Source organism: Atractosteus spatula, chromosome 1, assembly GCF_055471065.1.
Source record: "Atractosteus spatula isolate fAtrSpa1 chromosome 1, fAtrSpa1.hap1, whole genome shotgun sequence".
Lineage (NCBI taxonomy): Eukaryota > Metazoa > Chordata > Actinopteri > Semionotiformes > Lepisosteidae > Atractosteus > Atractosteus spatula.
This window is the reverse complement of record NC_142706.1, coordinates 2,322,510-2,347,449: the sequence shown is the minus strand read 5'-3', so window position 1 is coordinate 2,347,449 and position 24,940 is coordinate 2,322,510. Positions and strand designations below refer to the sequence as shown.

Genomic DNA, 24,940 nt, shown 5'->3' with positions numbered 1-24,940 from the left:
CCTTTCCTGAGAAAGTGGCTAGAATGGGCATCAGGGTGCAAAGACAAAACGGCTTTGGAGTGTTATAGACCTCTGTGAGGGAAAACCATGGTGCATTTTGTGTGAGGAACAAGAGGCAGTGAAAATGTTGCCTACTGCCCACGGTAAAAAGGGGAGTAGATAAAATGAAGGTTTGGGGTTATTTTGAAAGTGCTTAAACTGGAAATGTAGTGAATGTGGGCTTTTGTTCAGTTTCATTCCCCAGTGATGCGTTATACCTCCCCAGAATGCGACGTCTGATTCTCAGCATAACTGGGATGTCAAATGCATTGCTCAGTTAAGTCTTAATTGTTTTAATCTATAGGAAAAAAAAAATCAACTTCTGGTTGAGCTTCTTGCTCAGTGGTTGGGAAGCATTCATGTAGGCTTAACCCTACTGAATTGTTGCAGGATGAGATAAAAATGTTCAGATTGCAAATGGCATAAAAATGTTCCTTGACATTGAAGACCAGTGGGAAATGGTCGTGCAGAGGCTTTCTTACAGAAGGCATATAGTACGTGGAGCTTGATTGCTAACAAGGGAGCAAGAGAATTTTTAATAAAAGTGTGCACTAAAGCAACTGCTAATTACTGCAAATGTCAATATTTTTAGTAACGAACTATAATGTGCTGCATTTTCCTTTCTTCGATGTATTTCTTTTCAGATTTTTCGGGTGACCCAGCAGTTTTGAATGCCAGTGTATGCGATTGCACCCACTGTTTTCCCAGCAGGAGAGGGAACCCTCTTTATTATTGACTTGAAGATCTCATCTGTTCAGTTATCTCAGTCTGAATGTTGCCGTTTGACCTGCTTGATATCGGCACGTTGTTTCGACGGCACAAACGCTATGCAAAGCTCAAATTGGCCAAACAGATCATTAATACGTGCTGAAGGGAAACCTTCATTAATTACTATTAGGTCAACGGGATCAAATTGCTGTGGTTCTGCTCTCCAGTCGGAGTGCGAACACTCCTATTAGCTGAATCCATTCCGTTATGATGCCCCCAGTGTTATATTTATAAGGCTGATGTAAATCAAAACCACTGTGACGGGGCTCTGCTAAAATAAGGAGCACTGACAGCAGCGTCCGCAGAGAGGAATATTCGCTGTCGAAATGGAGATAATCTCATTCGTGGTTCCATTATGCGCACGGAAATGAAGCTACCTTATGGCTTGTAATTGCTCAATAAATCTTGCCAGAGCTTCCAGTGGGGTCGGGCTGCTGCTCTGTTGCGCGTCGTAATACAGTTAGGAGGATCAGCTGATGCAGGAGCCGGTCTCGATGCCCTGCTAGACGGGCGGGAGCCCGGGTCCCCGCGAGCCCAGACGGAGCGGCCGCAGGCGGGATGCTGGACGAGGCGGCCCCTCTAACCGGCTCTTCTCTTGCAGTGGACCGGGCCCGGCAGAAGAGCCCCCGGGGCCGGCCCGCCCAGGCCGCCGGCCCGCCCGACCTGCTGCCCGCGGAGTCGCGGACGCTGGGGATCGCGCACTACCGGACGCAGTGCGAGAAGAGCGGCGAGCGCGTCGCGCGCCTGAGGGCCCTGCTGGCCGCGAGCAACTCCAGGTTCGAGGCCGTGGCGCTGGTGGTGCAGCACGTCCTGGCGCAGGTGAGCACGCGGCCAGGCTGGGCCGGGTTTCTCTCTCTCTGTCTCTCTCTGCCCGGTCTGTAGACCAGATCTCGCAGGGTGAAGCGCTGCTTGTGGTTGCAGCCTGCGCACAGGCTGCTGGCTTCACAGTCTGGACAGCTCTGTTGCAATTGCCGGAGGAGTGTTTTCTAGTTAATTTTTGTTGACACTTGTGTTTCTACCTTGGAAAACAGTTGTTTCTTTTCACCCCTCTTATCTGCGGGTGGGGGAAAAAAAAAAGAGGCTCACCTAGTTGACAAACACATTTCATGTATAGTCTTGCTCTCTTTTTGGGTTTTGTTTTGTTCCCTCAGTCGAGCACGTTGCAGATAACAGAGCCAGGTTTTTCAAAGCGCAGCAGATTTTTCTTGTCTCTCTCGGCGTGTTCGGATGATGACCTGTCATGGCTGAAGCCCTGCTTTGAACTGGAGTTTCCCCAGAGAGTGTCATTGAGTCAGATGTTCTTGCTGGCTGGCCTGCTTGCTTTCATCTGCCTCTGTCCTGCCATTTTGTTATGCTGTTGCTACAACACAAGTCTTTCACTGCCAGTGTTTCTTTAAGAGTGAGGCCCGATCGGCAGAGGGAGATGAGATCATGTTTGGCTGGAGAGTTGCACATTCCCCACATGCCTTTTTTTTGTCCGTGCAGGACGAAAACGCTATTATGCAAGACATCCTATATGTCTGTTTTCTACTCAACGAAACTGCCGATCTGCCAGGGGTGAAAAGTATATTTTGCTGACTTCATGCTGTTGCAGAGTCACTGAGGCCCTTCTGCTGCCCGCTGTGAAACTGGATTTAATTTATTGATGTAAAACCGTAGATTCAGGCGATTTACCACTCAAGGGTGGTGCTTCTTGAGAGGAAGTGTCTCCTCACAAGGGTTGCTGTGCTGAAAATGACTTATTATGAGAAGCACCGATTGGGTGGCGTGAGAATTATTGCAGCGCGTGTTTTCTGAGTGTTATAATCTCTCTGAATTAATTTGACATGCACTAGAGCATTTTTGCTTACTGCTGTCCAGTGGTAGTAGTGCTATATTAGTCGTGGTGTTCTGTACTGATGTGCTAATGTTCGTTTGTCATCGCACATTGTTTCGTTTCTGTCACTGCAAGTGTTTCCCGTTCAGTAGTGGAGAAGGCACCACGTCTGTGCTGGTGCCTGGATATCAACCGTGTTAAGTGACAAGCAGAGCTGGGAATATATAGTGTGTGGGTATAGAAGCAGTGAAGTTACCCTTTAAAAATGCTCCAGTGTTATTTCTAAGGCAAAGCTTGCGAAGTAGTCTGCAGTTCCTTCCAGCTGTTTACATTCACCACAGTGAATATCCAGCTCTGCTCCTGAATGTAGTCTACAAATCTTGCCTCTGTACTTAAAGCTCCCCCAGCATGTGGAATAGGGCAGAGCTCATTTTCCCATTTAATCCCAAATTACTTTGCTCCATTTATAAAACCACATTTCTGAATATAAGCCCCTTTTTAGTTGGGGAATTTCATCACTCATGAGTGGTTTAATATTGAAATTCTTAAGTGAATTCGATCAAGGACAAAAATCCCATTTGGATTTTTTTAGATAAACCATCAGTATCCATAGCTTAAATATGATATGCAGAACTTGTCTCATGTGAGTTATAGATTTAAGTTACTGAATTTGTTTTAGAGGTTTCACATCTTCATTGTCTGTTGTTGCAACATATTATTCAGTTCTTAAAGCTCTTAAATTAGCTCCATGTAGTATTGTGTAAACATGCTAGAATATATTTTGAGTTGTATTCATTTTTTCTGTGTGTATATTAACGTCTAGCTCATGATGTCTTTTAGATGAAGCATTGTACTGAAATGTTTCCTCTCGCTGTTGTTTGTTCTGATTCAGTTCTCTTACTTGCTGTTTTGACTGTTAACCTTCAATAGTGTGTGCTGCTGTTGGAGGAGATTCAGGGCACGGTGCTATTTTTGACCCCTTAGTCATGTTGGAGTAGCCTAACTATAGAATTGTCCTTGGTTAAGTGGTGAAAAACACGGACTGTAGAAAGCACTGAGGGGAGCAGTGTACCGAGAGAGTCCCAGATTGCAGTACAGACACAACAGTACATTCATTTACCTTGTATGTTTCTGGCTTCAAAGTACAAGTATAGTCTTCTGCACTCAGGAGACACATTGCTAGCCTTTAATTTTAAGCCTGATGATTATATTTTATCATGTAGAATGTACTTGGACCAGAAATATATAAATTAACAAGATAAATGACGAACTGAAAAGAAGACATGACTTTGTGCATTTACACAGGTGGTATTTTAAAGATCTGAGAGGAAATCTCTGACTAAGATAGCTATATCCAAAGTGACAGATCTCCAAGATTCCTTTAATCAATGGCACAGTTAAAGTCTCTAAATACAGGGTGCAGTCTTAAAAGCCAGTTTTGTATCCTTGTGGTGTTACTTCTGTGCTGTGAATGGCATTTTCAGGATGTGTCAAAGCCTTAAAAACAACCATCAAGGGGTAAATAGCTAATCTTGTATTTGAATTTAAATCCCCTGTCATCTGTTGCTTTTGAATGTACTGTGTTGTTGCTCAGTTATGGCCACTATCAGCCGGGCATGGCTGCTGCTGTGAAAATCCTGGTTTCTTTTAGGGTAAGATAAAATGAAGCAGGGAGTTCTTCCACTTGCAGCCACCTGTTCTGAGTGTTGTTGGGGGCTGTTAGCATGTAAGGACTATATTAGTTTTGTCTAAACTGACTTCTTATCATCTAGCAGCATGGGAAGAATTGTGTAATAGTGCTTGTATAAAATACTTCCAAGTAGGCAGCTGCGTCCGCATGCGTAGGCTGGAAAGGAACAAGTAAAGGTTTATTCCTGCTGAAAAGAGAAGAAACGACATTTCAGCTGTGGAGCCTTCTTCAGGTGTGAGAAAGAGAAGACTCCTCAAGAGAAGAGAAGAAGGCTCCACAGCTGAAACGTGGTTTCTTTTCTTCTCTTTTCAGCAGGAATAAACCTTTCCCTGTTCCTTCGTATAAAGTACTGTCCTGAAGAAACTTGGCACGCCAAAATCAGAAGTGATATTTTCACTTTGAAATTATAGCCATTACGCCATAAAATACTTAAATGGCATTCGTACTACCACAATACATACTATACAGAGGTGTTTCCTTATTACATTTTTAGCAGAATATATTTTTTTAAAGGTGATGTTTATGATGCTGTTTTTAAATTATACAGTATCTTGTTAATATTGATTACACCTTTAAACTCCTTTCCAAAGAGAAATACTACATGCTGATAATATAACACTATGTACAGATCATTTGTTTTGAAATGCGAGTTAGTTTCATTTTAGAAGCTCATGAAACTGATTGTCAGAGACCTTAAAGATCTCACAACATGTCTGAAACGCTGACAGGAGTTATGTGACGGTATCTTAATCTGCTAGCTAATGAATGCACTCACCTCCTCAGTCCTGTCTCTAGACCGAGATTGGTGAAGACTGAAGGCAAAAGTATTAATACTGTAGAATCGGCAACAGTTATAAACAACTGTGCGACTTGAAAGCCATTGTGAAACAAGTCCTGGAGTTTACAGTCATTGCCCCGAGCAGTGCAGTTTTTAATACCTTCCGAGAGAGGAGTTTCCATAGGGTGAGCATTGAGGTAGTGACAGTGTCAGAGCTGCTGGTTCTACCTGTTTCATGCATCCAAAGAGCTCCCCTGCTATCTCCATCTCCCCTCGAGGACCTGGAAATCTGCCAGATTGCACATGTAACAGTTTTAACGGAATGCTTGAACCTTTCATTTTACGTAGTTGGAGGGAGTTGTCAAGGTGCTAAATTACTGCTGCATTTGTTTACCTTCAATAAAAGTGTTAACTGAAAAAAAATTGGCTCTGCTGGGTGTTTTGCTAATCGCCATTATAAGGCTCACTCGCCCAATTTCAACCTCAGGCTTGCTATCGGGGTGAAAGAGACGCATCTACTGTACAGTTGCCCATTAACAAGTCTTTTGTATGCTGTAACAGTTCTCCTTCAGGCTGCTGCATTAAATCACTGTCTGATTGTGAGTTATTTTTCTCTCCTCGCTAAAACTTCCCAGGTGAATTTCTACATGCCTTAACGCAGAAGTCTTCCCTCCGATAGTTAAGGTTCTCAAATACTTGCAGCTACATCATAGCGAGCTGATTAATGTACTAGCTCTCTTGAGGGGCTTTGAGATGAGAGTACTATGCATATGTATAGGTTTTATGGCTCTTCGGTAGTTGGCACAGTTTGTATCCAGGTCTTTTAGTCTGCATGTGTGATTAAGGCTTAGATGCAAAATACCCTTTCTTGCTCTTCACTTGCCATTTGTTCAAAGACTTTAATGGCTTGATAAGAGTCCTGAAAGATAAGGTAGGGCTTTGGACATTCAACTGAAATGTTTATCACTATCACTGTAACTTGACGCGAACCAGGATCAGCATTTTAGTAAAACAAGAACACTGCAGACACTTAAACTGCTAGCTCCATTAGGTCATGTTCCAGTTTTAAAGAGTAATTCAGAGGAAAATAAATGTAAAGTATGTACACGTGCAAGACTGAGGCACCAACTGTAATCTAGCACGTTGGATATCGATTAACATTTCAAAAGGTAGTATCTACTGTTGGAGAAAGGGGTCACTGCAAGAGAGTGCTCCAAGTGTTAATTTTCTACAGTTTATCCTGCTGATGCCATAGCTTTCAAGAAAGTCCAGAGTAGTTCCACATTACCTGCGAGTTGTTTGGCTGATCCTGTTAGCGCTGAGTGGAATATTTACCTTAGCACCTTTCTTACTGCCTTAGGCCGTTTTAAAAAATACTTCAATTGACAAAGCTACTGTGTAGACATTATTGCCAGCTATTATTATTAATAATAATAATAGTAATAATAATAATGAGGCTGAATCCAAAGTAATTTACAATAGTACTCATTTATTCTGCTTTTTTTTTTCTGAAGTAGTCTGAATGACGTACGTTCCTCAGTGGTACAACACCACTCGGGTTTTGAAGTCTCAGCCTTGCAGTTAAAGGTCCAGAGCTGAAAGGACAGAAATACTGAAGGTGATGTGTTTTTTTACCCTGCCTGCAATTGCAGAGCGCAGTGTGGTTTAGGAACATTACCGTCTCGCTGATCTTAGTCCTGGAGAAAACCCGTTTTTTCTCTTCATGATATTGTCTCTACTTAAACTTCCAGAGCAGGAAAAAAAATGATTTGTGATACTGGGAATCTTAGCTGGAGCCGCCCAGGGAAAAGCAGTACAGGGGAATATTTCTAATGAAATGAAGTTTGACGGGAAAGGAGAGTGACGTGATTCATGAAGCAAGTTGAAGAAAATTCTGCCGGATTTTTATTTATGGACACGTCCTCCAGGGTGTGGTGGTGATCTGCTCTTTAATCCCTTTCATGAGGACAGTGGCTTCATCGATAGTCCTGATTCAGTTATCGCGTCATGCTGTGTAAACAGATGTGATAAACAGCTGATCGGTCGCTTCGATGGGCAGTACGCGACAGAATGCCCTGTTCATTCTTGTAGTTGCAAAGCCTGCATGCTGCATGTCAGCGTTTGTCTTTTAAAAATTAAATGCAGCTGTGCTCTCCACTTACAAAGCGCAAGACTTTTTTTAAGCACGTGTCCGTGTCCTTTTAAAAGGATATTTTGTGCAGAAAGTGAACTGACCCCTTAAATTAGACTGGACCGAAACCCATTCCAAAGACTTTAAAAGGATTTGCATGTATATAGGATTAACATATTGATGGTAACGTTTCAGGTTTGACTTCCACGGTTGTCTCTCGATTGTAAACAAGCCTGGACAGATTGGCCTTCATTCAGTTTTTTATGAGATTTTTGTGCCTGGATTATTTCGGCCTCAGCGGTGACTTAAAACGGATGGGACGGTGGCTGTCACAAATACTGTGGCGGTGCCTGTTCTTCCCCCCAACACGTATGAAGAATATGAAGGACTGGGGGGGAGCTTTAAACGTTTCTAGCGACGGAAAGCATCCCACGCTTTCGAGCTGGGGGGAGAGAGAGAAATGTACTTGTATGCGCTGCACCGCAGAGAAATGAGAGCCAGGCTCCCATTATCTGTGAGGAGGGTCGGGCGTGTTCCTCCGGCGTCGCGGCAGCGTCTCAGTAAGTGGTGATCGATCAGCTCAGTGTCAGACAGACTCCCTGTTTTTCACATGCAAAGGAGCTGTGGCTTAGAAGCAATCACAGGCTGGCTCGGCATGCGTGGGTCCGCCTTGTTTTTCTAAGGGCCCTGCGTTCAGAAAGAATACGGTAGCTGGCTGCGGTAGCGCAGCAGCAGCAGCAGCAGTGAGAGTCAAGGGCCAATGGAGCTACTTTTGCAAGTCTCTGAAATGTAGACGGACCAGTTTCCTCCCCCCACCCACCCCCCCATTTTGGATGTGGAGTTTCCACCTGCACTCGTGTGCCGTAGTTTCCACGCAGTGGAGCCGGGGACATGGGCTGCTCCGGCAGCAAAGCGTGCCTTTATACTGCCTGTGCGGGGAAAACGGTAACTTCTTCTCTTTGTTTTGCACTGCAGCTTAAGCTCGGACCAAGGCGCTGGATGCTCGCACTCTTTCACCTTAAGTGGCTGCTCCATTTGTTTCGCCTTTATCTATGTGGGTTTGTGTTTCCTGACCTCTTCTTTTTTTAATCGAATGGCAGTCGGGAAATATTCTTGAACCTTTTAACAGCAGCAATTTAAATGTCCCGTGATGTTGCATGAGTGCATTGTGGATTGGAGGATCTTGACTTTATTTAACTTGGTGCTCAGCCTCCAGAGGAAAGGGAGAGTTGTTTTTAAGGGTGACTTAGTGTTTTTTTCCCCCCTTCTCTGCATTGAGAGAAGGCTGGATCTGGCTGAGGTGCTGCAGCCCGATGCTGAATGAGCAGTGCTGGTTTCCCCAACAGCTTTATTAGCGAGAAGTGCTGTTCTGGAGAGAGGGGATGGTTTTCTTTGCTTTACCTGCAGTGCCACAGTCCTCATCACAGCTGGACTGGAAATGCCAAACTGCTGTGGCACTGAGCAACAACAAAGGATTTTTATAAACCTTCCAGCTTTAAAAAAAAAATGCTGTTCTGTATGGCAAATGTTTCAAGGTAATATTGCCTTTATTTAGATATTTGAATATGTGCATTTCATATTTACTGAACATTTTGTCTCTCAACCAGATGTCGGATGCGGAGTATTTTTAGACTGCTGTGCCCAGTAAAATTACCCCAACAACAAATGTCATTTCCTTGCTGCAGTCCGCAGTATTTTAATCCATTTTCTGTTAACCAAACAAAATGCAACACAGTGCAGTAGTGAGGGCTGAAGGGGTGTAGCTGTCCGTCTGTGTTTAATATCCTGATCTAGTGTAAATTAACATTGTTTGCCAAAGTACGCTGCAGTTAGACTTTTAACCTTTAAGTGAATTTCCTCCAAATTTTAGCTTTATTACAGGATTTTAGATGTCAGGATTTGTCATGAAGAGAGATAAACATGGACAGCGTTGTGCAAGCTGATAATGATTTTAACAGGAATTTTAAACTCCCAGCTTCCAGGTTTCTTTGTGTTCAGTGTCAATAGTATTCCTGCCTTACAGGTGTGGCTGTAAAACCTTTGATTTTGTTTTTTTGAAGAGATGTGCTGGCAAACGTCTGTAGTTCCTTATAGCTAGAAATCTGGTCAAAGATGTAATCCCTAAAATATTTACTTAGTAACAAGTGTTTCCTTTCACAGCGTGAAGAAGCCCTGAAGCAGCGTAAAGAGTTATCACAGGAGCTCGTCAACCTGAGGTCAGAACTGGGTAAGGAAAAACTTAAAACATTTAAAAGGTGTGGAAACGTCCTTCAGTAAGAGGGTGACTGCGTAGTTTTATTTTCTTCTGCAGAAGTTAAAAACTGTCATGTGGCTTTGGCTGAAAAGAAGGTAAATCCTGTCCAGGCCTAATTAGCTTATGTAGCAGTCACAAGTCTGGTAATCGATTAAATGCTAGCTGTACAGTTCTTGGGGCGGGATTCTCCTTTCTCCTATGTGGGGCAGTGCCTGCTTCTGACTGGTGCAGAAGGCCATTTTTCTGTGAACGATGTAAGAGTATTGGAGAGCTGTTGGATGATTTTATTGGCTTTGCGGGTCTGGTAGATCACTCTGGCATTGAATTCCCCTGGGACCTGTCAGCCTGACCCTAGCTCTCAGAAACCCTGCCACTACCCTGTCTCAGCCCAGTGGGGCCTCAGCACAAGAATGTCATACCAGTGAATGCCCTGTGCTTTGACAGCAACAGGCTCTGGGGTTTATCAGTTCATATCTTTTTTTTTCTCCCTTTCTTATTGAGAAGCTTGTGACATTTAACTGTTGTCATTGGGGTGGACAACTTTATTCAGTATTATAATTCATGAGATAAACAAGTTATGATGAATATGAAAAAATACATGATTCACTGAGGCTTTAAAACTGTATAATGGATAATATCCATTGCCTTTTATTTTTTTTTAAAGACTCCAAATTCACCAGTTCACCATCTCGTGTTTTAAAGCTAAGGTTATACCCTTACACTTTAAACTTGCTGTGGCCTGAGGAAATGTGACATTGCACAAATTAATCTGTGTGCATTGTTTCAACAACACCTTCTTCTGACGCATAAAAACAGTCCTGAGAACCCTGCTCTTGCTGCTGAAGTAACTGAAATGGAAACACACTGATGCTATTCTATGCACAACACATTTTTGCCAACCCATCTCCAATTTCAGACTTAAGCGTGAGCCTATTTTTCTGGTATCTGGTTTGCTTGAAAGTGTGGACAGTTTAGTTCTGTTGGCTCCTGTCCAAGCCTACGGTTTCTGTTCTGCAAGGCTTCATTACTTCTGAGTAACTCTCCCTGTCACAGCCCCACATTATCAGGCCTGTGACCCATGTTAAGCATCTCAGTTTGATATGATTAACATACTTTGCAGATACTGATACGTTCTTTAACAAAGCAACACATTGAAAATATCCTTTATAGTATCGGTTGCTTTGCAGTTTATCATTAGGAAACATCTTGTATTTGTGTCTCTGGTTAATGAGCCTGGAAATGACCCATAACCTTTCGTACAGATATCTGCGGAATGTGTCGGTGTGCATGCCACAACTTGATGTGTATCCTTGTGATTCACATATGCCTGAAAGCTGAACTCCTTTTAGTGAGGAATTTAAAACACTTCAAAATTGCTCCATTACATGAAAATGTTTTTATCCTGCTGTCATGCATTCAAGGCTCATTCTTTGTTTCATTTAAGATGTAGTGAATAACTGCAAGGTGAGTTACTTCTATATTCACGATCTGCTGCAGGACACGTCCACGCCACAGAGAAATATTCCAACATCTTAAATGCAAATAACTTTTAAAACTGCACCTTACATAACAGGTGACACACCCTATATTTTTGATAACACCTGTTTTAGTCCTTCGAAATCAAAAACTTCAGAATCAAATAAAATCAGAACTTCCAAGCTGATATTAGTAATCAGAATATTTTCAGTTCCTCCACATGCTCCCACTTGCCTGTCATCCTCAAGACAGTTTTTATATTTAAATTAGAAAATAGATCCATCAAACTTCCCATTCACTTCCAGTGTTGTCTCTCCTTGTTCCTGGTTTCTCACATACTGACACTTTTTTGTTTAGAGTGTGCAGCTGTTGGGGAATGTTTCTGTTCATTATCCTGTTTTCAGCAAATTTAAACTACACGTCATGTGATAAATACATCGTGTATTAGGCCTGTTTAAGCTCTTCTATTTTAGATACTGCAGTTACATAAACAGTGGCACTTTAATGTGGTCCCAAGCTGGACCGATTTAATTAACTAGTGTGTAATTGTTGTATCTCAAAGTTTCTTGAAACAAAGCTCTTCTTGTGAAATGGTGGCTGTTTTATAGCTGATGTCAATACCCAACTGGGAATCATAGAGAAATTTCCCAACTAAAAATAGATTGATAAATCTGTTGTGCGTCTTCCTTTGGAGTTATTGTACTGTTAGTTTTTGATTCATCTCGCAAACGAAATATTCTCAGTACATGATACCTTTTAGGTGGTTTTAGGGATTGCTGAGCCATTCATATTGTGGATAATAGTTAAAGAAATTTCTGAAGTTACAGTCCTATATGTTCTTGTTTTTTGAAGATTCATGTTACTTTCCTGTTTCCCTCAGTCATTTTCTTGCTGCCCTGTGCACAGATTAAAACTTCTGACTGTAAGGGAGACCCGGGCTGCTCTGTTTGAATGGTGCATTTCCCTGTGGGGTTAGCTGGCAAGGACAGTTCCAGCTGAGAGAAGGTTATTTGGTTAATGAGTTATATCGGTTAGATTATTGATCTGAGAAGCTCTTCCGGCTGTTCCCTGTGGAGTCTCAGGCATTCCACTTTCATAATGTCTTCATTTTTCTGGACACCTTTGACACTTTGTGTCCAGTAGTGTGGTATACTATATCCCCTAATTTTCGTTCAGTGGTTTGAGCACTAATCTCGCTCTGCCTAATGTTCTAGTTCTTGTTTACCTAAAACTGTGCCTCGCAGCTCTTGTGGTCCTGGGTTTGATTTCAGGCTGGGGCACCTTCCGAGTGCAGTTTCTGCCATGTCTGCCTGGTTCTGCAGTTTCCCCCCCGTCTTCCAGAGGAATGCTGGCTATATAATTGTCTCTGAATCGTCCCCGAGTGTGTGCCATGCATCTCTTCCCGGGTCTCGTCCTTCCTGAGCTCCAGGGTGTCATGACCTTCACCGAGTATAAACCGCTGTCTGACAGCGGATGGACTGTTGAAAGTCTAGAGCTTGTAGATCCTGGGGGTGTAAAACCAGCCCTCAAACTTTTAACTAACCCAGCTGTAAACTCAGTCCATGGCATATCACAGAATCAGAGGTCTTGGAGCTGTTCTGCTAAGATCTGAAAATCTAGGAAGAATGCAAGAATCTTTTCTATAGTCTTATATAATATTGGGGAAAAAAGCGCTCTTTGTTACAAGTACACAAGTAGTGTTGCCTTCTGTAAAACAGCATATTTAACACAAAGTGATGCACAGAAAGGTAGTGCATAATTGATGGAGATAATTACTAACCCTTCTATTCTGATTGATTTATCAGAAGATGTTTTTGATTAAAGTACTGTATGCACAGTATAAGTTACACCTTACAGTTAAGTATGTGTTGTACCAGTTCTGGCATGTATCTGGCTTGATATATGCAGAACTTATACCCATGTTTATATATGTTCATGGGATGCATTGCACTGTGCATACTGCGGAATATCAGCATCATCATCAGCTGTTCCTATATTTCCTTACACGCGTGAACACTGTGTTAAAGATCCCAGGAGAGAATGTTCTGTTGCAGGTGAAAAAGTCTCATATCTATGGTTACCTTTATTAAATTCCATAGTAATGGCATTTTGCTTGTTTACAGCATATGATAGCATTTTTCTAGTTTTAGAAATTGCCTTAGTATATATAGGTTACATCGTGATCTGATTGTTTTAGGTCATGTTGAAGTTCATGAGCACGTTTTCCTATGAATTCGGTTGCCCACTGTGTGAGCTGTAAAGGGAATTACTCCCACCTGCCTTCAGCATCTCCAGTTTATTGTGCCTGGGGAAAGGAACAAGCTTTCTTTCGAGAGCTTGTTTCTCTTTTAGAAACATACCTCTTGTGATTGTCCTCGTGGTATTACTGAACACACTGTATGTCGAGTGGTAGGTTTGAGGTTGCAGGTGAGAGTGGCAGATACTAAACATGTCTCTTCTGCTGGAGAGAGTCCTGGGTGAGGTTATATTTACTAATGGATAATCAACAGCAAAGGTAAACTGGGCGTCAGTAGGGAAGCACACACAAGTGGATGTGACAGAACTGTGTAGAACTATTTTCTACACATCAAGTTAGCAAAATTTACCAGATCAGTCTTTTTTTTTAAAAAAAGAAAGCTCCGACTATAAACAGTGAGGAATAAGCACAAAGAATCATTTCTAGCACTAAAAAGACTGCTGTGTTCAGCCTATATTACTATTTTATATATATATTTTGTAATCTGCACTGAAAATCTGTTGTAAAAAAAGTATGGACAAGATATTTTAACAATTGAAAAAATCATAATTTTAAATCAACTAGGATTTGAGGTTTGATGTGGGAATGGTCTGGAATTTTACTGCTGAGCCAGAGTGTTTATTTAAACGCATTGTTTTTCTTGTCTGAGCTTCAGATCGGTAATAAACAGCTGTTTCACCGTGAAACATGGCAGGAATAAACCAATCTTTTAGAAAGTTTGGCTTGTCATGTCTTGAGGACAACAAAAATAGACTGCTGACTAGATCAGTTAAATGTCAACTCGGTGTTAAACTCTTTGGAAAAAGTGCAGTACAGTGGTTTCCTTTTACTTACTAAAAAATATTTCCTTCTGTAGTCAGCAGGTGCCACTTGCTATACGTCACTTTCAAGCCAAATGCTCCCCATTAGCAAACACTTCTAGTCTGGAGAAGTTTATGAAATAAGCAAACTGTTCTGTTTACAGTCAGCATTTTGCAAAACACAATGTACCAGGATAGGACACGAAGCAGTTTTTTAACTCGTTAAAAACTTGTGTGATCTCCAACTGTTCTACTTTTTTTTTATCCAGTGAAATGTAAACAATAGAAAAGTAAAGGTAGTAGAGTCTGTATAAAAATCCCTCCCCCACCCCACCCCCCCATCCTACCCTGTTATAGATCAGACCAGGTTGCTGATATAAGAGGTTCGTGGACCAGTAGGTGGCGATATTCACTTGGAAACAAGAATCTTATGTACAGCATTTGTTTCCTGCGTGTCGGATACAGTAATGGGATCTGCCTTGCTGGGGGACTATGTCCGTGTTTCGAATCCGCGTTCCTAAGCGGTAGCTCTGTGGGTTTGTGTCTTTGTATCCCGGCCCCTCCGTAGTGACTGCCCTGCACGTGCGGCGCAGCACCCGCGTCTGTTCTCGCGAGCGGGGGTGCGGTCACGGAGGGGCTGACGGCTGTCCCGTTTCCCTGTCGTCGCGCAGTCGGCACCGCCAGCTCGTGCGAGCGGCTCGAGAGGGAGCGGGATGAGCTCCGGGGGGCGTACGAGGCGCTGCTGCAGCGGCTGCAGGAGCAGCACCGGGCCGAGCTGGCGGAGCTGGAGGAGCGCCTGCGGGGCTTCTACTCGGCCGAGTGGGAGAAGGTGCACGAGGCCTACCAGCGGGAGGCCGACAAGATCAAGGCGCAGATGCAGCAGCAGGTGGGTCGGGGGTCGGGGGTCGGAGGGTGACTGGGGCTCAAGTCGTCTTCGGAGGCATTCCCTCTGTCCCCGCTGATCGCGCTTCTGCCCCTCGACGGACACGCCTGCGCGGGATGTTCTCGAGCAGGGAAGCGGGTGCGGGGATCCCGATGGGGCTGTTTGAGGTGAATGGAGGGGGGCAGTGCGGTTGGTGGGTCTCTCCTTGGAGGACAGGGGCAAATGCAGTCTTGAAGCTATATACACTACCGCAGCAGAGTTGAGTAAAATACGTAACAAGAAAGGAGCTGAGCAGCAGGATAGCCACTTCAGTTGCCATAAATACAAAGTATTGGACGACCCAATTTGAGACTTCATTTCAGTCGGCGTTGGTGTACATCTCCTGGTTTTCTGACCTGAAACGACACCAGTGACCTTTACCACAGCCGCTTCAGCTACCCTCTGCCCTTCCCCTTTCTCTGATGAGAGTGTGCACTTGATGCGCTCTTCAGAGAGAATATTGTCAAAATCCTGGGAGCTAACAATCTAAACAGCCTTCTCTTATCCAGTCAGTAGGTATTGGAGGAAGGGCAGTTCGTTAATCAGCAGACTAAATGTGTCAAAGACTGAAGACGACTCTCGTTGAATTTTCTTGGCATTAATTTACCTGACATGTCCAAAAATATAATCTGGGTTCCAAGTGCGCAGTACATGTGGAGAAGGAATTGACCAACACGAGAGAAATTTCTGCAATATCTTTTCCCCTTGTGTGTATTGCGATGTCATTTTATTTGGGTTGAAGTGTGATTCACTGAATGAATACCATTCTGTTGAAATACACCCTGAGTTCGTTAATCGGCGATGGCACGGGTATGGTATAATGGGACCAGTATGTTAATGTGATATGAAACAGTGATTTATTTCAAGTAGTTTGGTGTCCCTTGCACATTGGATTTATGATGCAGGTTGCACAAAATCCCATCTTGCTACTGAAAAGGGACAACATGTTTTATGATAGTACAATGATACTGTCATGCAGCCATATGCTTTAGAAATGGAGATGTTTTTTTAATGTTATCCCTCGGGGATCTGCAGTTTCAAAACCATGTTCCCAAAAAGTTAAATGCAGCACAGTTTTCTTTTCTGTTCTCCTGCCTCTCTAGGTTGATGAATTAGGCTCAAAGCATGAATCTTTGAGGAAAGAACTGGAGACCAGGCACTCCGAGAAGATTGAGCTCCTGAAACAGCATTATGAAACCTCTATAGAAGGCAAGTTCCCCCTAATAATGTCTGGTGATTATAAAAATGTCAAGAAAAGGCTGATTTCTAAATGAAAAATTACACCAAAACGTGGAGTTTGTCAATTGTGACCAACTGCTCCATTTTCCTTTTAAAGTTTCTTGCATATAACGTATACATGTTGTTTGAAGGATACAGTTTATACCTGTGCATTCCTGCCCTTATAAAGAAATGCATCTAGCAGTAAGGAAGGGAAGTACTTGGTTATTTTCTCAAATGGTGGCTGTCCTCTTACCCATTTACAGCCTGCCTTACGCATGTTGCGTTGTATTGGGAAATTATTCAACTGAACTTTGTCCAGTAACTGTAGACACTCAAAAATGTGAGCTAAACTGGAGTCATCTTACAGAATGATGTTGTAATGTAGCATGACTTTTAAAACGGTTTCAATTTTATTTGCTGTCGTAAATCTCTGTATTTTGTTTCACATCTCTGTGCATTTTTTCAGACCTCAAGATATCTCAGGACTTGGAAAAGCAATCTCTCAACAAATCATTTCAAGATACCGAATCCTCACTATGTGTAAGCTGACATTTGCTATAAACTATTTTGTGTTCTGTTGAATGGATCTCAAAAATGAATGCCTAACCTGCAGTAACATATAGCTTTTATAAGTATTGAGTGACAAAGGCACCACTTGACTACTGCTAAAGAAAACATCAGTAGCTGCAAGATGGTATCCTCCTGAATATCACTGTTACCTTAAAACCTTACAGCTGGCCTGAGCTGAGCAACACGGTCTTGACATTTTATTATTAGTCTTCCAGTTTTTTAATATTCCTTTAGTTAGAAAATCACACACCCCTGGTTTAAAATTTCATAACTAATCCCTTCCTTCATTAACTCATAATCTATTGTGTTGGATATATGCTTGAATTATAGTCAGTTTACAGCTACAATGAAAAATGCTAACATTTTCCTTCTATTTCCAATTTGGATGTTACAAGACAGCAGAAAATATTAGGCACCTCTTTACACAAAGGGTTGTAGGGATATGGAACAATTTACCCAGCTATACTGTTGAAGCCAATATCTTGGCTCGCTTCTTTAAAGAGCCTGCAGACTCATGTTGATTAGCTTCTAGCAAGCAAATGAGTTAGAAGAGAAAAACCTGTTGTTTCTAACATTTATTCCTGCCTTAAGGAGTGCAGGATTTGCCGTGCTGTAGTTTCGGGTTTTAGTGTAACTTGTAGTTGATCTGTATCTCAGATATGCATGGAGACAGAAGTTTCAAGGATTTTTAATACAATTGTTTTTGATCAAGGAAGTCTCTGGAGAATAATGTAAATATGTAAATTCCTGACTAACGCTCAAGGGTAACAGTGATTTTTTTATTTCTCTTTTGGAAGAGAAAAAGAAAATAATGGCAAAGAATGCAGTGACTCATAAATCAACATTTGCCGAGATTCACTGTTTTAGCATTAAACAGCGGTGGTGTAAGGGTTCGTTTATTTGGCACAGTGATCTTCAGAACATTTCTCACTGTCCCAGGTGAGAAATGGAGTGTTAGCACAAAGAATCCAAAGCCTGAAGCTTTTACCATTAAATTGGATCCTTTTACAAGAAAGGCTGAAAAGTTTAGATCCCTTTGGGTGCTCAGGTCTTATCAGTCACACACACTTTATTTCTACCAAGCAGAGTCTGTTGATGCTTTTCTTGTTAGTAGTGATATCTTAGTGCAGTCTGCTGCATTACCTTGTAGCAAGGGAAAGGCTGACAAAAAATATCTGATTGTGTTTCAGGAACAGATTAATGAATTAACAGCTGCAAATGACTCTTTAAATGAGAAGCTGAAAGCTGAAGAAGAAAGGAGGAGAGCTTTAATGGACAAGAATCAGGTAACAGTAAAATTGACTGTATGGAATTCTAGCTGCTGTAAGTTACGATGGACTGTTTTCTCTGCGAATTGTGATCTCGAAAGAAGAGCACTGCAGTGTGCTGAATTACTCCCTCTCACATTCAAAGACAAATAGCACTGATACAGTTCTCTTTGTGCAGGCCATCCTCTACAGTACAATAACATAACATCACTTTATTAGCCCTATACAATTTCTTGCATTAGGAATTCATCTTTTCACATACCCCAGCTTGCTCTCCATGAGACACACAGACAGGGAGAGAAGCTGGGGGTCAGAGCGCAGGGTTAGCCATTGTACAGCGCCCCTGGAGCAGTTGGGGTGAAGGGCCTTGCTCAGGGGCCCAACGGAGTAGGATTTCTCTGCCAGCCGTGGAATTTGAACCGGCAACCTTCCAGCCACAGACACAGATCCTGAGCCACCGCTCCGCCCCTCATTGGGGACACCGCTGCTGACTCCAGGAAGCAGGTCGTGTGCAGGAAGATGTAGTCCAGGTGGCTGCACACTCCCCGGGAGTTTCTCCACGTCGTTCCGGCGTCGCTTGGGCGACACCTCCCTGGTGGACGGCTTCAGGCGAAGTGCTTGAGTAGGGCTAACCCTGTCAAGCAAAGCACATTTATTGGTTCATGTCTACCACCAGCCCACTGGAAATTTTCACCTATTTTAAAGTTAATCTGCTTTCGGCAGGTATCCATCTGCCAATGGGTTATGTTTCTAACCAATAGTTGAGTGGTCGGTTGAGGTGTTCACAGGTTGAGGTATCCATCAACGATGCATGCTGCCCTCTGCTGGATTTTATAGTTAATGCTGTAGTTAAAGACATGGTGTTTGAATTCTGTTCTGTGAATCAAAGGAAACAAACCTGAGGGGTTTGGAACCAGCAGCCCGGCCATTTTGTTGAAGCCGATACCCTGGCTTGTTTTAGAGAAGTGACTGGATGAGATCCTAGGATCAAGGAGCTACTAACTACCGAACAGGTTATCTGGGCGGAATGGCCTCCTAGTGTTTGTCTTCTATTCTTATATTTCTTACAACTTCTAGAAAATGGTGTTCCATGTTTGTCGTAGCAGTTGAACGTGTCAGAAATGCTGTAGGGGAATTCCTTGTGCTGTATTAAGTTGTCGTCAGCAGTGGGTCTGCTGTGAAAGTTGCAGGCAAGGAGCATGAGCAGCCCCTGTGAGAAACCGTGCGTTGGCGGTGCGTGCTTCGACCCCGTCCTCTCACAGAGCCAGGATGAGCACATTCGCCGGTCTCCGAGCCGTAGGTGCCACCAGCCGTCCCAGTTTGTCCCCCAGGTGCTCGGTGGGGTGCAGATCGAGCCGGCAGGGAATCCCGTGGTCGTCGTGTCAGGAAGGGCAGCCAGTGAGGCCCCAGGACTGCATCCATGTCAGGCCATGCAGTCAGGCTGGCACTGGGCACTGCCAATGGAGCTCCCTACTGTATCACTATCAAGTCCTGAATAATGGATCCCAGTCATGCCGAGCACACGGACATCCACGATATTCTATATTTATCTGAAAGCGTAGATAGTCCATAAAGAGTTTTAAGTATCTTTTAGAACAATGCTTCATATTCTCAGAATAATGCTTAAAAATAAATCATGTGAATCTTGGTGTTGTCGCATTATTACACAAAAAATCAGCTACTTTTTTTTCCTATCAGTAAATTTGAAAAATTTCTTGCATTGAGGCATTTGGTTTCATGGGATGTTATCAGAAGTTTTGTGTAACAGGTGTTTAATAAATAGCATATAAAGCAATTGCTGCTTAATTACAGGAACCTTTGGAATGCTTAGTTTTGAAAACTGCAGCACAATGTTTTTGGTCCTCTTGCCTGTGCTTATTGTTGCCTAATCCCCAGTGTCACCAGCCTTGACAAGGCAGTGCTGGCGTCTGGGATGAGAGACTTGAGTGCAGCACAGAGCTGAAAGATCTGTGAGGTCTCCTGTTTTCCATTTTAGAGGGACTCCCACACTCTGTATTTGGAGCAGGAGCTGGAAAGTCTGAAAGTGGTTTTGGATATCAAGACTGAGCAGCTACACCAACAGGATAAAAAGCTTATCCAAATGGAAAAACTGGTGAGTTAAATTCTAAGAACTCGGAGGAAAGTGCTTAGGATTTGGTCTGCCGTTTTAAGAAAATACGGCATAGCGAGTGTTCTTAACGCAGCACATTATTAATTGTATTTTATGTCGTTATACCATTTCCCTGATGTGAAGTAGTTTTCTTTAGAGGCCAACTCACTTCAGACTTACAGCCCTATGCCACGGAACAAAGAAAACATTTCATTTGTCAGAAAACCAAATGTGAGCACCCGTTTGTCAGAGTACGTACTGTGGTTTCTAATCGTTTTCCACCTCACCTCTGTATAGAAGTCATTTTGGGGGTCAGGTTAGCTAAAATAATAACAAATGAACCAGGACTTAACGTGTTCAGCACATGGGAATGGGTTTTATGGGTTCTAATGTGCATAAGTTACATCGTTTCCATGCGTGTTCTCCGTCCACTGGAAACACCTGGGAAGACCCTGCAGTTAGAGGGTCTGGTAACTGCTTTGTGGATACTCGGTGTCCATTTTTGTCAGCTTGTACGTTCCTGCCGCCTATGGCCGTGGCTGGAGAGCTGAGTGAGAGGTCACCTTTCTTCTGTCCCCTAGATGGAACGAAACATCAAACTGGAGGAAGGGTTGAACAGGGTCCAGCAAGAAAACGAAGACCTGAAAGCGAGGATGGATAAACATGCAGCGTTGTCGAGGTAGCCTCCTTTCTCCCTGGTCCTTCACGGCTCCGTCGTAGACGGCGAGCAGAGCTGACGCCGCACACGGTTCTTTTAATCCGCCGTGGCTGGAGCTGGGGTTTTCATTCTCTCGCAGCACACCTGCACCCGGGATGCCGTGGGAAAGTGGGTAGAGGAAACTCCAGTCTTGAGGCAGTTTAAAAGCGTTTTGGATTTCATCTTGGAAGCCTTCCGCTCGTCCCTGGGGTGTGAACATTACAGCCTGCAGCCTGCAAGCAAATCATGAGCACAGCCTCAGTATTTCAAATCCTGCAATAGCAAATATTCAGTACTAGAACTGACATTTACCTGTTCCGTATTGTAGCTGTGCACTTAGCACATGAAACCACTAATTAGGCAATGTGTTGCATTTTAATAAGCTAATGCACATTTGAACATCCACAGTAATAACATTCCATTACAGTTCTTAAAAATATCTTCTAGGTAATGTTATGTAAAAGCTTGCAAATTAAAAAAATAAATGCTTATCTTTCCATTAGCCAGCTTCACTTTGCCAAGGATAAAAAGAATGTCACCAACCGACTGTGCCCTCTAACACGCAGTGTACTGTTGTGTGTGTGTGTGTGTGTGTGTGTGTGTGTGTGTGTGTGTGTGTCAGGTCACAGTGTGAGCTGTATGATTTATTACTGGTCCTGTAGATGCAGGAAATGGGTTCCTAGCTGTGTACTAATGGTGCACCCTTTCCAAATTAAAAGTTTGTTCTCAGTACTTCAACGGCATGCCGATGAAAGATACTCATTATCTCCTTAATATCTAACCACCTGCTACTGCCCACAGCAGAGTACACTGGGTAAAGCACACACATCCACAGCAAAAAAAGAATGTCCCTCAGCCACAACAATTAGGTTGGATTCCTCATCCCAACTGCAGGAGCTGTTGGATTGCACTGCAGGGCTCTTTGCTCAATCACCTCATTAGTGAGAGAGGTGACTGGGCATAGGTGATGAGATGGTTTAACCTGTGTGGTGTCGAGCCTTGTGAAAATCAAGAAGGAGAAGCACAAAGTGGAAACAGTAAAGCCCCAAGTCTGTGCTGTGCAATGAAAGATTATAAATAAGGTTTATTTGTTTTTGAAGCGTTTCTGAATGGGTGGAATCGTGGTCAGTGAAAATACCTCATTACTTAATTCCCACTATTCCATCTGGGATGGAGGTAATGCATAATTGTGTATTCCCTCAAGATAACCTACAGCAAACCAGTAAGAAGCTCATGCTGGTTTTGGTTTTCAGGTAAGGTGAGTTTGTTAAATGACAAGTTTATGCAGTAGATCAGTGCTGTATTTCATGTGCAAAGTCTGGTAAATGGCAGAATTTTGTGTTCAAAACATGTCCACTCTGCTGTTAATTCTGTGGTTCAGAATCATGTTTTCCCCTTCAAATGCTGACCTGACAGTTTCAGTCCCCCTCTGTGGTGCCGCATGTCTCTAAATGAGATCGAAGCTCTTATCGGTGGCAAGCGTGCTGCGAAGAAGTCGGTTTTCAAGTATGAAAATGAGAATTTAATACAGCCGGCGCTGCTTCTCTCCGTGTCCTTAGGCAGCTCTCGACGGAACAGGCCGTTCTACAAGAGTCCCTGGAGAAGGAGTCGAAGGTGAACAAGCGGCTGTCGATGGAGAACGAGGAGCTGCTCTGGAAGCTGCACAACGGGGACCTGAGCAGTCCTCGCCGCCTGTCGCCCACCTCCCCCTCCGGGGTGTTCCAGTCTCCCAGGAACTCCGGCGCCTTTTCCAGCGCCCCCGTGTCGCCAAGATAACACCCCAGCCGGGCTTCCCGGGAGCCCTTGAAACATGTGGACAGTGTTATTCATGAGCAACAAGCTATATTAGCCATGTGTGATCATGACCCGTTAACTGGAGAAGAACAGATCCGAAATGGAGATCCTTTCTGCTGATTCTTGAGAAGAAGAGTGATATAAAGACTTTATGAAGACAACGTTGCACAGAAGCACTTATGAGCAAGAGCAGTCTTGTTCTTTTGCCTTTTTGTCTGATGTGGGGGGGGGGGAAGGGAAATCTCAGGGCCTGTAGATAATTTCTCAGTGTTTGTCACTCAGTTTCCTTGTGTTCACAGAAAAAAAGAACGTTTCTGAGCAGGTTGGTGTGCGGTGTGAATGAAATTGGTTTTAGCACTTTGGATACACATTGTGTAAGGCTGCCATCAGTGAGTTTAGTTACAACAAATGAGCAAGTTTCCGAAATATGTGAACTGTCAGATTTCCATAAAATATATTTCCATTCTAACATAAAAATGCAAAACCACGTTGCACATTAGATTTTCAGTTTGAAACATTTCTCCTTGCAGCCTTTTGCAGAGCTTTGTTTTGTTGTATACCTATATGACCATGACTGTTAGCTTTGTTTTGTATCCGAATTGTGACATTTAAATGCATACTGACCACAAAAGTTTTATTGCAGTTCATGCCTATTAAGAAATATACGTATTACAAAATGCTTTTTGTTTTAAAAAAGTGACTTTTTAATTCCGGCAAAGACCTGTATCAAATCTAAGTCCCTGCCTCCCCATGTGATGGCAGACAAAGAGGATTTTATCCAAAGGTCTCCGTTTTGTGACACCAAAAATTGAATCTTTCAGTATTAACTTCTGCTTTGCTTTTTATACACGTCAGCATGATTTTGTTGCTTTCAGTCCACTTTTAAGTCAGGGTTCAGCAGTTTCTTTGGAGAGCTCTTGCATTTTGCACAAATTGTGAGGATGGGCCTTCTTGTCAGGTGTAGCATTAGTTTAATGGCAAAAGGTAGTGTTTGTCTCTGATGTAAAGAACGGTGCCATTTTAACCTTTATTGCTACATAACCCATTCCTTTGTGAAGCAAATATTGTCGAGAGTTAGGATTTCCATGTAGTTGCATTATTTCACAAAAAGTAACTAAAAAGAAACTTGTAGTGCACCGCCTAGACTTTAAACATTAGCATATTTAAATGGCATATTGTCCCATTAATACTATTTTAATGGTTGCTTTAACTCAAAAGGGCCACTTCAGAGTTCATTTCAGTAATTTATAATCCCATATCCACCTCTTGAGGATTGAGCACTGTTCTAAAGCTGAGCAATTTGCAGCCTCAGGTGCAGAATTTTCCCCATCTCGTGCCACCAGTATGCATTTCACTCCAGAATGTTAGCTTTTTTTTTGGTAGATACGTTAAGAATTTGCTTTTCTGAATCAGATTGGGGCCGACGGGGAACACTGTAGGTACATACCCCAGCATCTCCCTATCCGATCGTGTCCAACAATAGAAACTCATCAAGTATTACATCAACTTGAGTTTTCTTTGCCACTCCATATGGGCCCCCAGCTGTGCGGGTACAGTTAAAGCTTGCTGAAGATGAAGCCAAAGCCTCACTTTTGCCGGTCGGTATACATTAAAATCCTTTTGTGTCACCTTCACTGTGTTAGACGTGTAAACCTTGGGTCTGCTGAGCGTTGTATGACCACAGGATCTAAAAACGGTCTGTGAGCGCACTAGATGAAAGGGATTCTTTTTGCTGATCATGGGACCAATAAAAACATTCTTTGTGTGCTTGATGACCACAGGAGCACCTCACTGTAGCTGCGAACACTCACTGAGGGGTGTCTGGAGGAGCTTGCTTTCAGAATTCTTGAGTTCTTGTAGACATTTTAACCTGATTTGCAATGATGTCACTAGAGTTTATCGAAAGCTTACCTTAACGCGTACGTTCAGGTTTAAAAAAAGAAAAGGTTTCTGATTAGGTGACAGAAAGGTAACTGTGTGGATGTTGAGATTGTTGGTGTGTAAAGTAGAAACTGTTGAAAATATGCAATTATTAATAAAAGTCATAACTATTAAGTATTAAAAGATCATTTGGAATTTCATTTTTTATGTTGATTTGAAACTGTAATATATAAATTAAAAAGCTAACAACATTGAATTTGTTAATCGAAACAATTATTAAAAACAAGAAAAGCATTTTCTTGTAGTTTGATGTGAATCTGTTCAGTCTACGTTTTTGCTATAATTTGCGAATTGAGAGGAAAAGGGGCTTGTGCAGCATTTGGATTCCTGAGTGGACTGATGCAGTTTATCTAAGCAAGACGCATAGAAGTGGTTCAAAACAACCGAAACAGTCATTTGTGAAGAACT

At 42.8% G+C, this 24,940-nt stretch overlaps 1 protein-coding gene across 2 annotated transcripts in view; it reads left to right on the top strand.

Annotated features, from left to right (window-relative positions):
• LOC148840394 (microtubule-associated tumor suppressor 1 homolog A-like) overlaps nt 1-24,763 on the top strand; it is a 56,668-nt gene extending 31,905 nt beyond the window's left edge. The window contains exons 2-10 of one of the 2 annotated variants that reach the window (XM_088918679.1): nt 1,409-1,626; nt 9,383-9,449; nt 14,681-14,895; nt 16,035-16,140; nt 16,619-16,692; nt 17,913-18,008; nt 19,987-20,103; nt 20,682-20,779; nt 22,357-24,763. In XM_088918679.1, the coding sequence (XP_088774805.1) occupies nt 1,409-1,626; nt 9,383-9,449; nt 14,681-14,895; nt 16,035-16,140; nt 16,619-16,692; nt 17,913-18,008; nt 19,987-20,103; nt 20,682-20,779; nt 22,357-22,573 (1,208 nt within the window). In that variant the 3' untranslated portion in view covers nt 22,574-24,763. The remainder of the gene's footprint in view (nt 1-1,408; nt 1,627-9,382; nt 9,450-14,680; nt 14,896-16,034; nt 16,141-16,618; nt 16,693-17,912; nt 18,009-19,986; nt 20,104-20,681; nt 20,780-22,356) is intronic. The other variant, XM_088918690.1, reaches the window with a different exon arrangement.
• Nucleotides 24,764-24,940: the final 177 nt, after the last annotated feature.